At 49.5% G+C, this 15,762-nt stretch overlaps 1 protein-coding gene across 1 annotated transcript; it reads right to left on the bottom strand.

Annotated features, from left to right (window-relative positions):
• Positions 1–4,809: 4,809 nt before the first annotated feature.
• On the bottom strand, positions 4,810–7,872 carry LOC119103551 (angio-associated migratory cell protein). The gene is made up of 2 exons (XM_037227131.1): positions 7,739–7,872; positions 4,810–6,383 (listed from the first exon to the last, which is right to left on the bottom strand). Exon 2 carries the CDS (start codon positions 6,372–6,374, stop codon positions 5,091–5,093), a length of 1,284 nt encoding a protein of 427 aa, XP_037083026.1. The 5' UTR covers positions 6,375–6,383; positions 7,739–7,872; the 3' UTR covers positions 4,810–5,090.
• Positions 7,873–15,762: the final 7,890 nt, after the last annotated feature.

Below are 15,762 nucleotides of genomic sequence, written 5' to 3'. Positions count from 1 at the left end.
GAGAATGGATCCAGCGGATACTAGCCATGCACCGCCAACAGGCATTGAAAAATGCAAGTGTTCGTGCGAGCTGGGGAAATAGCCGCTCTCGTCGATACCTCATTTGGTTAAAACGCCTGCGTATGAATTCACCCATGCGTGGCTGGGCGCGTTCGACCAAGGGTCTGCTTGTGACGTCACATCTTCTGGTTGCCCCTGACTGCGATGGCTTGCGGCCGGTGGTGGCTGCCGCGCGAAAGGCCGGGTGACGTCCAGGGGGTAAGGCAGACTACGCCAAGCGTTACGACACGCCGAACTTTTTCCACGAATTTTACGATCGTCTGGTAAATCAGCGCCCAGGCAACCAGCAGTGCGTCTTATGGGATTAATCCAATCAAAATGTTCGGGCACAATCTTGAGGAAATAATGCACATGGTCATCATGCGTGGCAATTGACTTTGTAGAGACCGTCACTTGCTTACTCGTCACCAATCGTCACAACGTGGGAATACAAAATAGCGATGCAGAATATGCTCGTCTAGTTCGTGACTCGCCGTGATTGGGGCATCGCAAATTCCTTTCAATCGGTTAGTTTTTTACAGCTATTGCCATTTTGGTTTCATTTGCTCTCTTCTACTGTTTGCAGCAGCAGGCCTGACATACGCCGGTCTAGCTGCGGTAGCAGGCCGACCAGATGTCGAACCAGCTGCAACTGCAGGGTGATCAAGCCTCTGGTCCAAGTACGCCGGTGTCCGGTCCATCTGTGTGCGTGCGCGCAGAAGTTTCTCCCGAAGATGTTGCGTTAGAGTGTCTCAGAATGTCACTTGTTTTGGAAAAGTATTGGTTTTCAGGGTTAGTCGGGCTCTCCGATGCAAAGCGCGTTCCGTGACGTCAGTGCTTTCAAAATGTATATATGTATATATATATATATATATATATATATATATATATATATATATGAGGAAGGCAAAGGCTTTAAAGTTACATACTTTTGAGCCATTTTTCTTCTGAGATGGCCAAAAAGGCGCTACAAAAAATAAGCATAGACATCGATATGGACACTGGAAACAAAGCTCTTACCGTTTTCGTACTGTGCCGATTCCGGACGTTTTACCGTGACATCAACCTTATGTGTCACGTGACTAGAGGACAATAAAATTTAGGGAGAGCAATAGTGCAAAAACATTAAAATGCCTCGAACTACATCGAGCTGGTGTCAAACGAATCCTTGCGACGGTAGTGACTCGATGGTGTGTATATTAATTATATGCAGGCCCACTTGACCTTTCTTTAAGCCCATCTTACCTCACTAAAACCTATCCATCCTCTGGTTGAACTCAACCAAGATATTTATGAAAAAGTCGAGCCAGGTAAATTAAAACTGTATGTGCTAAACTAACCTTAACTTGATGTTTTTACACCAGCATCTCATTGCTATGGCAACACCTTATAACACATCGAAGCTTTTCCAGTGCATCCTTATGTGCGCTTAGCGGTTAATCCTCTGTCGGTTGGCTTCCACCTCTTGGAGAAGACACTCCATCGGGTCCTCGTCACCGGTTGCAATGCCTGGAAAGGTCTCCATGATTGTCACACTCCTTTCAGCAAAATAAACTGAAACTTTTGTACACCACTCAAAAGCAAGATACAACGTATAAAACGGAGCCGTTGTGGACTTCCCATCCTTCGAATGGCTTATATGGCCGACGGCCAGCAAATGTCTTAAGGAAACGGGATGCCAGTCAAAGAGACTCATCTGCCAGATCCGATTATGGTGTGCCTCTGTTGACGAACGGTGCGGTATCCTCCTAATCCCGCGCTGCTGGCACAGAGAGGTCGTGGCCGACTTCTCACTATCGGTGTTGTCATCCAAGACTAGACAGAACATGGTTGTCTCGGGCGTCAAAAAGCCTAGGGACGGCGTATCTTAGATGGTCAAACCAGACCTTGGTGGCGACGAAAAGGGCCGGTATTCTAGAAAAAATTTTGGTGGGAAAGGTCCCTAAAGCGCAATTACCGATACCGCTGCAATTCCGGCTATTTGACTCTAGTTTGAGATTTTCGTGTTTCCCGTAATACTTCGCAAACAGAGATTTCTGCGACGCGAAATCGCGAGCGAATCCAAGGGAAAGGGAGCAACCGGGGCATGCCTGCCAAAGATGGTCAAAGTCTTGCAAGAAATGGTATCTCTAGAGTCTGGACTTGGAAGAAAGCAAAGTAACTTTTACCGAGGGGAGTTTGTTTTGGAACACTTGTATAAAAGGAAACGAAATCCGATGAGTTACGAAAAAATCATGACATTATTTCACCCTATACTCAAAAGCCGGCGGTGATACCCTAACATGGCGTTTTGCACTCGCCTTTGAGCAAAACACGTCCATCCTTGCATCTAATCTACGACAACGTGGTCGCAAAGGCTGCTTAAAGGGAATGCTCAACATTCCAAGATATTGAAGCAAGCGTTACATGTGACGAAATAGGCTCACAGATATTTATTGACGTCCCTTGAAGTGGGAAAGACTGCTCTAGACAGCACAGGTGCCTGTTAAGCAGTTGTGCTCCCCAATACGTCATTGTTTGATTGCGTCATTGTGCCTTGCACAACATTGGTTGAGAGCCAAGCGACGGCCGTTTAATTTGGATATCGTGTACACCAACGCCTGATATGAATGACTCGACAATTATATTTTCCTTACCTTGAACGCCGCATGGCCAGTGGAATGGCAAGATTTGAAAGACGTTATTATGGTGCTATGGATTGCTGGGTAGCCTTGAAATAGTCTGAACGAAACAGACTGTACATCTCCGCGAGCGTGTAGATCAGGAACTTGAGGGCTTTAGATCTCAAGAAGGTTTAGGGCTGTGAACTGCACCGGATGATCCTGAAGATGTTTTTTCAGTCGAAAACTCCACATATTAAAACAATTTGGAGGCTCTTTGGCATGCAGCGCCCCCTATATACTAAGTGATAGCCCACTATGCATTATGATATCACATTTGCTTAGCTGATGCCCATTATGCACAGCAAGCCGCACGAAAAACTGCTGAAAATCAGTTCCATTCGTCGGCTCGGAGAGAGTATGGTTTGATCTGGTACATAAGACATCTTGGCTGGTGACCCAGCTAATTGAGCGTATGGAAAACCTCAGCCTCAAAGGTGCTTACAAGTTCTTCAAGGAGAGAATCACCAGGGCTGCTGAGGCTTGCACCGTCAGCAGAAGGACTAGACCAAAGAAGAACACACTACATGAATCCAAGGGCCATGCAGCTGAAGAAGAGTAAGGAGGAGTATAATGTCCATACGCGCGTATGTACGTGTATGTCGTACATACACGCGGACAAAGGATGCTCCGGACCACGCCAGGTTTGTGCGGTGTCGCAATGAACTTAGGAAGTTGACTCGAAATCTTCGCAAAGAGTAAAAGATGAAACTAGAGGCAGACCTCAAAAGAAACCCTTCAGAATCAGGCCTTTTGGAGGTACGCTGATTTAAGACTACGCACAAGATGCAGAGTAAGAGACACGCTGTTATATAGTGTTACATGGAGTGGTCCGCTGTTGTATGGAGTGCTACCTGGCAGCAGCAAAAAAAACGTCAATGTTCCCTGACAAATTTTCGGCAGTGTTTTCATAGACGGGGGTGCTTCAGAGCGAAAATCACTTAAAACTTCCGAGACTTGACCTTTCTCAACAGCCCTAAATATCTCTGCATTTTCCAAAACTGGTATCGTTGAACTCGCCATGAATCGAAGAGCCAGACGAGACCCGTGCAGCCCTGCTCCTGTCTGCGAGGGGTTCCATGCCCAAACGTCGCAGGATGTGCGAGTGCTTTTCCTTACTGCGTTCCACATGAAAAAACCGGTGCACAATATTCTAGCTATGGTCGAATGCATGTACTAAAAACCTGGACAAGCTGCTCCCTTGGTGGATCGCACATATTCATTCTGTAGAGTATATATATACATATTTCGATCCTTTGGTTACAATCTTACTCACATGTACTTGCCATGACATGTCATTTGATGGTTACGCCTAAGAACTTGGTTTCGGCGGCAGTTGGAAGACATTTTCCTCAAATCATGATGTCCGGTAGTGCTGATGGCTTTTTGGCTGTGAGAAAAATGCGTGGCTTGACATTTGTCGATGGTTGTGACATTTTGTTTGCTGTCGCCGAATCACGTATCTTATCGGTGTACTCTTGCAGCTGACAGTGCTGATCTGGTTGGTCAATCGGACACGCCTGGTATTTGGTAAGATCACCTACATACTTCAGCTAACTATCAATGTCATCATGATTATGATCATAATGACGGAGTACAATGTCTTGTGAACCGGTAAAGCAAACAAGTTTTCGTTAGCAGTAGGACCCACGGGCCTCCCATTTAGGCAGACTTGCGAGGGAACCTCCAATATTGCCGTCAATCGCTGGACAGACATCCCACTATCATATCCTATCACAGCCACGATGGCTGTCGACGGTAGTCGGCGCGTGGCGCCATCTGCTAAAATTTGATGAACGGATGGCTTACGACGCCACCTATTGATATCTGTGGAAGCTGTCGGGCGCTGGCACGGAGTGGGATCAGCGTCCAGTTGGGGCCACAGCAAACACGTGCAGCTGCCAGTTGGGTCTGCCCAAAGACGACAGTACCCTCAGGGTTCAAGGGTTTACGGACAGCCACAAGTTAACGCCTGATTTGGACTCTCCACTGATCTTTCAATGCCTCTATTTCCCACAGGCCTCCAGACAACTGAGCTATGCACAGCACCTTAAAGTCATCTGCAGTCTGCTGCTCCGATTATTACTAGGATGACCTAAAACCCTGTATGAACGAAGTGCATCGTTATATTTACCTCCATTCGGCTCAGAACAACACACCGTCAGGCACCTTCCGTCCGGTTGCATCAAAACAGCACCACACCGTCAATCAACATATCTCTAAAAATCCTTCACTCGGTACCAACAACCTAGACGTCAGTCCGAGAGCACCAGTCGACGTCAATCACTGGACCATAGGGCGACTCCCGCGCCGCTGATCCCGACCACAGGCCTGCAACTGTCTGTCCCCGCCGGGTTCCACCCGCCGCGCACGGTCAAGCTGGGCGCCAACTCACGTCGGCTCCGGCTCCGTCACGTCGAACAGCCGGAGCTTTCCGTCGTCCATGGCGGCCAGCAGCTGGCGACCGTCGTCGCTGACGTCTATCTGCAGCACTCCGCAGGGTGCCGAGGTAAGCCGGCACTCCAGGCGGCTGCTGCGCGCGTCCAGCTGAAGGACGGCGCCGTCCAGGCAGCCAGCGAAGAGGCGGGCGGCGGCCGGCGCCCAGCGTAGCCCGCTGAGGCCGGCCAGGCCCGTCAGCCGGTGGCGCGGCCGCTGCGTCGTCACGTCCCACACAGTCAGCACGCCGCCAACCGTCGCCGTGGCCAAAAGACCCGGGTCGCTGACGCCGAACGCCGCCGCCTCGACGCTGCGTGGCCCGGCGCCATCCTCCTCGGCGTCCCCGGCCGCGGCCGCCGGCGTGTCGGGCGCACAGTCCAGCGCGCCCAGCAGCTTGCCGCTGGCGGCGCTGTACAGCCGCAGCCACCCGTCCAAACTGGCCGTCGCCACGAGCACGCCGGCCGGCTGGGCGGCCGCGCAACTGACAGCGGCGCTGTGCGCCAGCGCCCCGCCAAACTGGTGCAGCGTCTCGCCGGAGCGCAGCTGGAACAGGCGCGCCGAGCCGTCCTCGTAGCCGGCCAGCAGACGCGCGCCGTCCGGCAGCAGGGCGGCCGCCGTCCAGGCGCTGCCGTGACCGGCCAGCGTACGCGTGTCACCGCGCGGCACGCGCCACATCCAGCCGGCGCCGTCCTGCGTGCCGGCCAGCAGCGCCGCCGTCGCTGAGTGCCAGCCGAGCCAGGTGAGGTCGGAGCCGATGTCGAAGTCCCACACCTTGGGCCCGGCTGGCAGCTGGTACACCTGCACCAGACCGGCCATGTCGCCGGTGGCCAGCAGCCGGCCGTCGGCGCTGAACGCCACGTGCGCCACCGAGTCGCGGTGGCCGTCAGTGGTCAGCTGCAGCGCGCCCGTGTCCGTGCGCCAGACGCGCGCGCAGTCGTCTTCGCCGCCTGACGCAGCCAGCGCGCCTCCGGCCGGCGAGAGGGCGCAGCAAAAGGCCGAGCCAGTGTGGCCGGCCAGCGTCAGCCGCGACACGTCCTCGGGCAGCTCCTCGGCCATCGCCGCGTCCTCCTCGTCGTCCTCGTCATCGGGCGGCGAGCCGTCGTCCAGCGTGGCCACCTCCTCCAGCACAAGGCCGTCGTCGTCAACCAGCAACTCGTCCGGCGACGGCGAGCGCTCGCCGTCGTCGCCTCGGAACGGCGACGGTGGCGGCGTGTCGTGCTCCCTGCCAGCGCCGCCCATCACGCCTACCTGCAGGAGAAGCACTAGTCAGGTTCAGGGAGACAGTGACACTGCTGAAGTGGTTGGGTTGTTGATTGTCAATGTTGAATTATTGACTTGATAATACTGATTGGTGTCTGGTCTGGAAAATGTATCTGTCTGTCTTACTGTCTTAAACTGTCTATCTGTCCATCTGTCTTAAGCTGTGCATTTAGAGCTAACCTATCACCTTCATGTCATATAGTCACACTTACAACTGTCATCATGTAAATTTTCCAACTAAATACAGCAATCAAGAAATGCCATTGTTATCAGGATTGACAATTGTGGCTTTGGTACATCATTACCATGTTCTTATATGTGACATGTGGGCAAGTACGCACATAGGCACCACCATAGTATGCTAGTCATAAGAACACTATCATGATTTTGCCTTTTGTGGAACACCTAATAAAAAGGTCCATGATTTCTGCCTAGGAAATATGTATTGATGAGCCTTTGTCACAAGCACTTTGCATGGGCTTTCTACCATGACAACCATTCATATGTGATACAATGTAGCATGCTGAAAGCATGAATCAATAATCCTTACGCAAGAATGCAGCGCTATCTGGGAAGGTGTCTGCATGCAATGGCTATCTCTGCAGCTTCAACATTTCTTTCATGGCTGTGGTATGCTTTTTATCTGTCTTTGGGAATTCAATGACCTGCTGACAAGAAATGGCTATTAAATGCAACTTTCAACATTGAACATGGGCCTTTCCCACCTCTGCACATGGTTTTTGCCTTGTAGTCTGAATTTGAGCCAAATGCGGCAGCATAGATGCACCAAAGATCCAAAGTCATACTGCAATAAACATGTCTCGCACAGAACATCTCTAGAGTAGCAAAAATTTTAGAGCATGTGTGGGTCAAACATTGCATCAAAAATTTGCATCAACATTGCATCAAAAATTTCACGGCATGTGTGCGACACAGCTTTGAATGGTCAGACCAGCATATGGAGCCATTTTTCATGGAATGATGAAGTTTCAAATGTAATTCAAGGCAAATATACACTTAATTCATTTTAAGCGCCAACAGTGTAAATTCAGCAGTATGGCCCAGCCTAAGTATGACATATGTCAGCATAAGGGTCAGCATACAGGTATTGCATACCCAAGAGTGCACAATTTGTTCTGTTATGGTCTATGCCCTATCATTTCCACCCCTTCTTAATGCGATCTACACAGTTCAGTCTTGTGGAAATGTACAACATTTAAAACAGACCTCATTGAATCAACCAACACGTGCTTTGAGCTCACAGAGCGTCCCGATGAACGTATTTAGTTCCTGAAAGCGGTTTTTTTGTTACCCGTTCGCGCTCCAACACCTACAGCCCTTACCTTGTTTTTTACCTGAACGCTCAGTAAGTAAGCGACGGATCAACGACTGAGTAAATTAGGCACCCCAAAAGCACGTGACACCGTCACGTAGGCGAGGGCTTCCCAAGTTACGTCGGCTCCAAACCCGCAGTGCAAGCGTGAATGGACAGAAATGGCATTGCCACAGGCGAAGTCGAGGCCTACAATGACGCGTGCCATTTTGTCTCCATAGCGGCGCCTAAGACGATATGGTAGCGCCCTGTTTAGGCTGCCCACACTTAATTATTTTGGCAGGTAAAAGAAATTCACCCCAGGGCCCCTTCCGATCTGTCGTCAGCACGATTGTCAGCTGGAATGCGCGACGCCACGCGTGCTGACTGAGCGTTTGATGTGTGGGCGGACAGGAAAGCTTTTTAACTTAACTTTCCCTTCTTCTTTTACCTTTGACTTCTGTTCACACACTGGTTTACCGCTGACCATGACACGCTACGTACAAAGTGGTGTTTGGAGGTGTGGTTTCCGTTCCGGTATTACCATCATCTATCCCATTGGTACATTGCGTATTTCTTCCTATTTCCAATGCATTTTAACTTCGTCCCTCTCACTTGAAATATAAATTTATAACCCCACTAATTTATCGGGCAACGCAACCACACACTACACCAGTCATTGCCACATCTTTTCATGGCTGCTCTTGGCATTTCAATTCCTACCTTATCTATCTCACGTCGTGTTTCCCCCAAAATAAGACAAGTGCCCCCACCCCACCTAACGTACTCGCCAACGCAAGAGCTACCAAACAAATTCCCGTTTCTGTCAAGAGAGTGCTCTTTAATCTGGTAACGCTTTCTCCCCATGCTGACAGGCTGACAAAAAATCCTGGCATCATCGTCAGCCGCCGGCGCAGTGTCGTCACAGGCCACGTGACTTTGTGGCTTCGTGATGTGACGTAGGACGAATGCTGGGCCATGATTGATGCTGACAAACGTGCTGACGACAGATCGAACGCGGCCCTGACGTCATTGCCGGCCGGCACGTGATGTCACATGCCACGTGACGTCACGTAGGGCGAATACTGGGTTATGATTGGTGATGGCAAACGTGCTGACGGCAGATCGAACGGCGTCAAAAAGGCGTGTAGATCGGCCTTGGAAAAAATGGCCTTTGGCCGCATTCGAACTGTCATTGGCACGTTTGTCAGCACCAATCACGGCCCAGTGTTCTCCTTACGTCATATCATGTGACTGCAGTGTCATGTAGCATGAGATATCACGCGCTGGCTGACAACGATGTCAGGGATTTTTGTCAGCTCGTCAGCGTGGAGGGAAAGCGTTACCAGATTTACAAAAAAAAACTCTGGTCGCGTTCGATCTGTCGTCAGCACGTTTGTCAGCACCAATCACGGCCCAGTGCTCGCCCTGCGTCACGTCACGTGACCATAAAGTCACGTGTTCTGATGTCACGCGCCGGCTGACGATGGCAGGATTTCTTGTCAGCCCGTCAACATGGGGAGAAATCGCTACCGATTTAAAAATAACTGCCAAGGAAGCGGGAGTTGCTCTCGAGTTGGCGAATATGTTAGGTGGGTAGGGGCGCTTGTCTCTAGTTTTGGAGGGAACGTAGCGTAGGATAGATAGGAAGGGAATAAAACTACCAAGAACAGTCACGAAAAGGTAGGTGGAGTGATTGTTGTGGTGTGTAGCTGCATTCACCAGCATATTAATAGGGTTGGAGTGATCGTAAAAGATGAAGAACACGAGCAGAATACCACGGGTCTCGAATATGAGCTTTGTCAGTGCAAGATAAAGTTCAGTGAAAGGTTGGGCTTGATGCAAGTACAAGTAGCAGTGAAGGATCGGTAAACCTTTTGCACAAAAAATTAGTGAGCAACACTTAAAATGAGAAGGGACGAAATAGAAGTGGGGTGAAAATGCGAAGAAACACTCCACTCCGTCTGACGCATTAGTCAGACGATGGTAATATCAAAGCAGGATCCACACTTCCAAACACCGCTTTATAGGAAGCGTGTCATGGTCAGCGTTAAGTAAGGGTTAGTTACCGCTGACCACAGGGGTCAGACCACACGGTCTGACGTAGTGGAAAGGTAAAGCGAAAAAGAAGGCGAAGTAAAAAAGAACTTTCCGTCAGTCCACGCATCGCATGTTTGTTAGCACACGTGACGTCACGCATTCCAGCTGACAAACGTGCTGACGACCGATCGAACGAGGCCTCTGACAAACAAGCGTTAGTTTGATTTGGTAGATCTTGCGTTGGTGAGTACGTTATGTGGGATGGGGGCCACTTATGTCTTATTTTGGCGGAATGCAACGGAGAATAGATAAAAAGGAAATTGGACTGCCAAGAGTAGCCATGAAAAGATGAATGACGGGGATTGGTGTGATGTGTGGTCGTGTTCCCCAGTAAATTAATGGCGCTAGAGGAAAGGGCAGAACCAGAGGCGGGGGGGGAGACAAGGCCAAGGCCCTTAAAAGGCCCTTAAGTGGGCCTCCCTTAGGCCCCAAAGCCTTCGAAAAGGCCCAAAGCCGGCCGAACAGGTGCAGTTTTTTAAACACCAAACGCAACAAAGATGGATATCTTTGGGTTTCCAGGCGGCTAAGAACAGTCGCAGGCAAAAGTGAAGGGCGCACGAGAAAACAAAAAATACTCAATGATTAAAAAGGCTGCAATCTGGGAATCCTGAACCCCGTATCTCTGTCCAGGGGCCCCATACTGTTTCCGGGACCTATATGCCCACTTGCATGGTCATTCCGTTTGTTAAGGAGAATGGCATGCTGCCCTTGATTTCTTTGCATTTGTTCGGAGGGCCCTACACTGTTGCTGGGTCCGTCCTGCTGGCGTGCCCAGGCACTGTCGTCAACCAGGGGCCTTCCACGGATTCATTCCATTCGCCAGACAGGCTCTGTGGGCTGCAGCCGGGGCGCCGTGCGTTAACCTGCCGTGGTGTTATCGGTTGCTCAAGTGCCCTTTACATTGGTCTCGGTTAACCTACCGAAACACTCGCCATAAGCTCATAGGCCTTCTGCATTGGTCTAAGGCGCTTCCAATTCTTTGTTATTTGCTTAAGGCTTCTAAGCTCTTGTCAGGACCCCCATCTGTTAACCCGCTTCGGCAAACTCGATCGTTCGGGACGATCTGAATTGGGCCTTGGGTACTATCTATTTGAATGGAGGGCCCTGCACACTTGTCGGGGCCCCGTCTGCTAGCATCCTGGGGCACACTGGATTGTTTGGGGGCACTGCACATTATATATTTGATGTAGGGCCCTACGCTCTTGTCGGAGGCCATCTGATAGCCGGCTCAGGAACACTCGATCTTTCGGGGGCCCTCCACAATGGGTCTTGAATGCTTCTTATTTGACTGGGGGCCTGTGCTCTCGTCGCGGACCTATCTTATAAGCGGTTCGGGCACATTCGATCGTTCAGGGGCCCTCTACATTGGGTCTTGGGCACGTCCTATTTAAATGGGGAGTTTTACGCACTTGACGGGGCCCCCTCTCTGTTCGTCTCCTCGGCCACACTGGATTGTCCAGGGCCCCTACACATTGGGTCTTGGTGTTTTAATTTAGAGCTCTGCGCTCCTATCCGGGCCACCTGATAACCTGCTCGGATACACTCCATCTGTCAGGCGCTCTTCGCACTGGGCTTTGGATACTTTTCATTTAAATAGAGGACCTTACGCTCCTGTCGAAGTCCCTCTTGATAGCTGCTTAGTTACATTCAATCGTTTTGAGACCTCTTTACTGGGTGTTGGGGGCTTCCTACTTGAAAGGAAGGCCCTACGCTCCTGACGGGTGTCCCGATCTGTTACTCTGCCCGGGCACACTCGATCATTCCGGGCCCTCCACGCTGTGTCCTGGGTACGTCCTATTGTAATGAATGGTCCTATGTTCTTGGCGGGCCCCATATATTAAGCCGCTCGAACCGGTAGCAGATACAGAGATGGAAGTATGGAAACATGCCCACATGGACCATGCCGAGGGACCTGCAGGATTCGAAGGGGTCTGCCACCGGCCAAACGGACGCAGTCTTCTAACAACACAAAAACAACCCAATTTTGGACCACAGACGACCATGAACAGTTGCTAGCAAAATTAAAGAGCTCACAAGCAAACAAAGTTAATTCTTCGCTGATTGAGAAAGTGTTTCTTAAGCAACAAAAAACTCCCCCTATGGTGGGAAATTTTGGGGCTCATCACGCTGTCCAGGGCCCTGTTGTCCCGGTCCGCTATGTCCGCTTGCCGGGTCAAACCGATCGCCAAGGAGCTTTCCACGTTGCCCTTGACCTCTTTGCATTTTCTCACACGGCCCAATGCTGCTGCTGGGACGCTATCGGCTTCTATGCCTGGGCGCTCTTGGTCGATCAGGTTTTCCTCCACGGATTCTTTCCATTCGCCCGAAAGGCTCTATACGCTTTTTCCTGGGGTCCCCACATGACAGGACACACTCAGTTGCTCAGCGGCCATTCACATTAGTCTCGGGTTATTCCCACTTGCCCCGAGGGGCTTGTGCTGTTGTTGGAGCGCATATAAGGTAAGGCACCAGACACTCAATGCTCGGGAGCCCTCTATTTTGATTGAGGGCTCTTTGCCTCTGATCTCATTTACGGAGGACTCTTTACTTTTATCGAGGTACTTTATGTTAACCTGCTCAGGTACTGTTGATTTCACAGGGGTATTATTTCATGGTCTTGGGTAATTCCTCTTTGCTCGGAGAGTTCCGTGCTCCGGCCGTAACCTCACATGTCAGCCTGCCGGGGCGTTACCAATGGTTTAGGCCCACCACATTGATTGTGGGTTCTTTTCGCTTGCTTTGGGGACCCTTTACTTGTTAACGGAAGCCTCTTTGTTTGTCTCCTGCGGCACGCATGATAGTTCAGGTCCCGTCCTATCGGCCTTGGTGCCTTAGCCTTTGAGCAGCAATCAGATATTCGCTGATGAATTTTTATGCGCAATCGTCGACCGTGATTTTACATCCCGCAGATGTTGTATGTGTCATTTTCCTCGGCAATTGAGTGTGTGGCACTATATACATGTGCATCACGTTCTTAACCTATTTTGAATGTTGGGCTATTTCGTCCTCGTGTCTAACAAAGTAAATTCTGCATTAGTCATCAGCGATCAACTGATGAGTAATCGTAAAACATGAAGAACAGGAACGAGACGCCACGGGTCTGGAACATGGACTTTGTCAGTTTGAAGGGACTGCTTCACCTTAACATGGGGTTTTGAACTGCGATAACCATCTTCAGGACATTTTGATGCAATTCACGGCCACGCCCATTTTAAGACCCAAAACCCTCTGGTTCCCGAGTTATACGCCGGGAAAGTGCGAAAAGGTTTATTTGGAGCACATTTCAAAGTCACCTAGGCATTGATGCCTTCATAGAAACGTCATACAAGTGCCGTTATATTACAGGCTGTTTTCTACTTATGGTCAAAGCAGCATGGCTGCTGATACATTCGCAAGAGCGATGATGCGGCACGTATGATACATTCCGCGGAAGGTGATTGGCCGTTCGTAAGATTTCGCTGCTGAATGCGTGTCGCGAACGTAAGCGTTAGCACGTTCGGTTTGCAACGAGTGGTGTGACACTCGTTTGCAAACGGGTCATTCTTCGGTATTTCTAGGCCGTTGGTCAATGTTATAAAAAGAGAACGCCACGGTTTGCAAAAAAGGTGCAGCACCGAAACAGAACGGCATTATCCCAACGTTATTCAACGAAGATGCGACGGCAAATCTGCCTTTTTTCCTCCGGCTGGGTTTTTTTCTTCTGCTGATGGATTTCGTACAGACAGCTCCATTGGCGCCTTGTGCACCGGAGCAAAGAACCTTGCCCGGGTTTATGGGTTAGCGAGGCACTACAAAATTAAGGAAATGATAAAGTAATTTTTGATATATAATTTACTACATATTTACCACATACTATGGGACAAATTTAAATCTTGGACACAAAATTGTGTCCTTGAAGTACAACCTCTTGAGCCGAATTACCATGAACTCCCGTTTGGATTTTGTTTTGAAGGGAGCTGACGATAAATTGCAGTGTTACAACCGAAAACCTATGCAGAAATTGTGAGAAAACCTGCAAGTTACTAGTCCTACGGGTTGCGCAAGTGTGGGATCACACTTATCTGACATTAGAGTGTGAGTGAGGGGTTTTAAATGGATGTGATCACAGGTGGTGCGTGCCAGTGGCTTGTATTGATCTTGATGTGATGGGGAGTGTGCGTGCGAGGCTTGTTCTTCTGAAAGATAATATTGTTTTAGTATTATATGGCTTAATCACTCCCAATAAAATGTGATATATTGATACCTGCCACTATCTTTAGGTTTGCATTTGCACATGACAAGATAGGGATTTCGGTAAACTGAAAGAACCTATTTATATTTCGGTAAACCTACATTCGACATAAATTAAGTGGATAATTATAAAAACGGAAAATTACACACATGAAAGACTTGACAACGTCAGAGATATGCCGCAAACGAATTCATATATACACAAAACGCGTAGGCACAGACAAGGTTGTTTGGCAAACAAGATATGGTAACAGAGAACCGTACTTAGAATTTTGGACTGCGGCGACAATCTATTTTTAATGTACATCAATGCAAGAAATATAACGTTCCCGTGCATTATTGGTTGTCGAAAAAAGTCAAACATTGTGAGAGACAACCTTGCTTAAATTCTGGACTATGGCAACAATTTATTTTCATGTAGATCAATACAAGAAATATAATGTTTTCGTGACACACAAAGGCTTTTAATTAAGTACGATATATTCGCTCTGTGGCTATTCTTGAACATCTTTGGAGTGAAGGAACAATCATAAGCTTACCCGGCATTGTTTTCATAGCACTGGAGCGAACTCCTGACTGCCTGGAAGTCATGCCTCAGTCACCTTTTTGTGCGGTTTACTTCCATGTGTACTTCGTTTCCGAAGCATGCACACCGACGTGCAAATGCACTGAAAAACGTGGTTGTTTAAAAGGCGAGCATATAACAAACTTCCGGTCGCCTAAACTCATCTTACAGCAGCCTAAAGCTTACGACATAATTTGAGTTTACCATTGATGGTGTCTTATGGTCATGTTTTGTTTGTTTCACCTACTCCTAACACAGACGTCAGCCATGGCCCAGGATTTTTACAGGTTTGGGACCGGCCGGCTACACGTGACAAGACCGAACGGCCTGTCGGCGGCACCCGAGCGGCGGCGGGTCCGGTCCAGCAGCCGGCCGACCTCTGGCACCGGTTGTGTCAGCGCCACTGGACCGGTCGGTCTTGATTCATCCTGCTGGCGGCCTTGGTCATGTCAGATCACGAGGTCATGAGGCTACCGGGGCACGGCCAGCTACCCGTTACCAAGACGCTGTCGGATCCGTTCGGTTCAGATCACGGGATCATGAGGCTACCGGGGCACGGCCAGCTACCCGTTACCAAGACGCTGTCGGATCCGTTCGGTTCAGATCACGAGATCATGATTCTACCGGGGCACGGCCAGCGATCTGTTACCAAAAATTTCATTGAATATCGAAAAAGAAACACAGTTAAGGTCAACACGAGTGTGAGCCAAGACATGCCTTCGCGGCCTTGGCATCTGAAAAACGTTTCTGATACAGCGCATTCCGATCGATATTTTGTGTGAATCGTAATCAGGAAGCCAATATTTGCCAGCACATCGATTTTCGAAGGAATTGAAGAAGTCCACCTTTTTATTGTGATCTTTCCTATCGTCATGTCTCCGGTGAAGAGGTGTACCGGTCAAAAAGGATCTTCTTTGGCGGCTTTGCCCCGTTCGATCTGTCGTCAGCATGATAGTCAGCTGGAATGTGTGGCGTTATGCGTGCTCACGGAGCATTCGGTGTGCGGGTAACGGGAAAGCTTTTTAACTTTGCATTCCATTTTTTCCCTTTATCTTTAATTACTTTAGTCCAGGTACTAGCTATGGCTTACCGCCGATCATGACGCACTTCCTATAATTGATGTTTGGAAGTGTGGATCTTGCTGAATACCATCATCTATC

Source organism: Pollicipes pollicipes, unplaced genomic scaffold, assembly GCF_011947565.3.
Source record: "Pollicipes pollicipes isolate AB1234 unplaced genomic scaffold, Ppol_2.1 Scaffold_5724;HRSCAF=6776_pilon_pilon_pilon, whole genome shotgun sequence".
NCBI classification, from domain to species: domain Eukaryota; kingdom Metazoa; phylum Arthropoda; class Thecostraca; order Pollicipedomorpha; family Pollicipedidae; genus Pollicipes; species Pollicipes pollicipes.
Note: the sequence above shows the minus strand (reverse complement) of the source record. Positions and strands in the feature narration are given on the sequence as shown.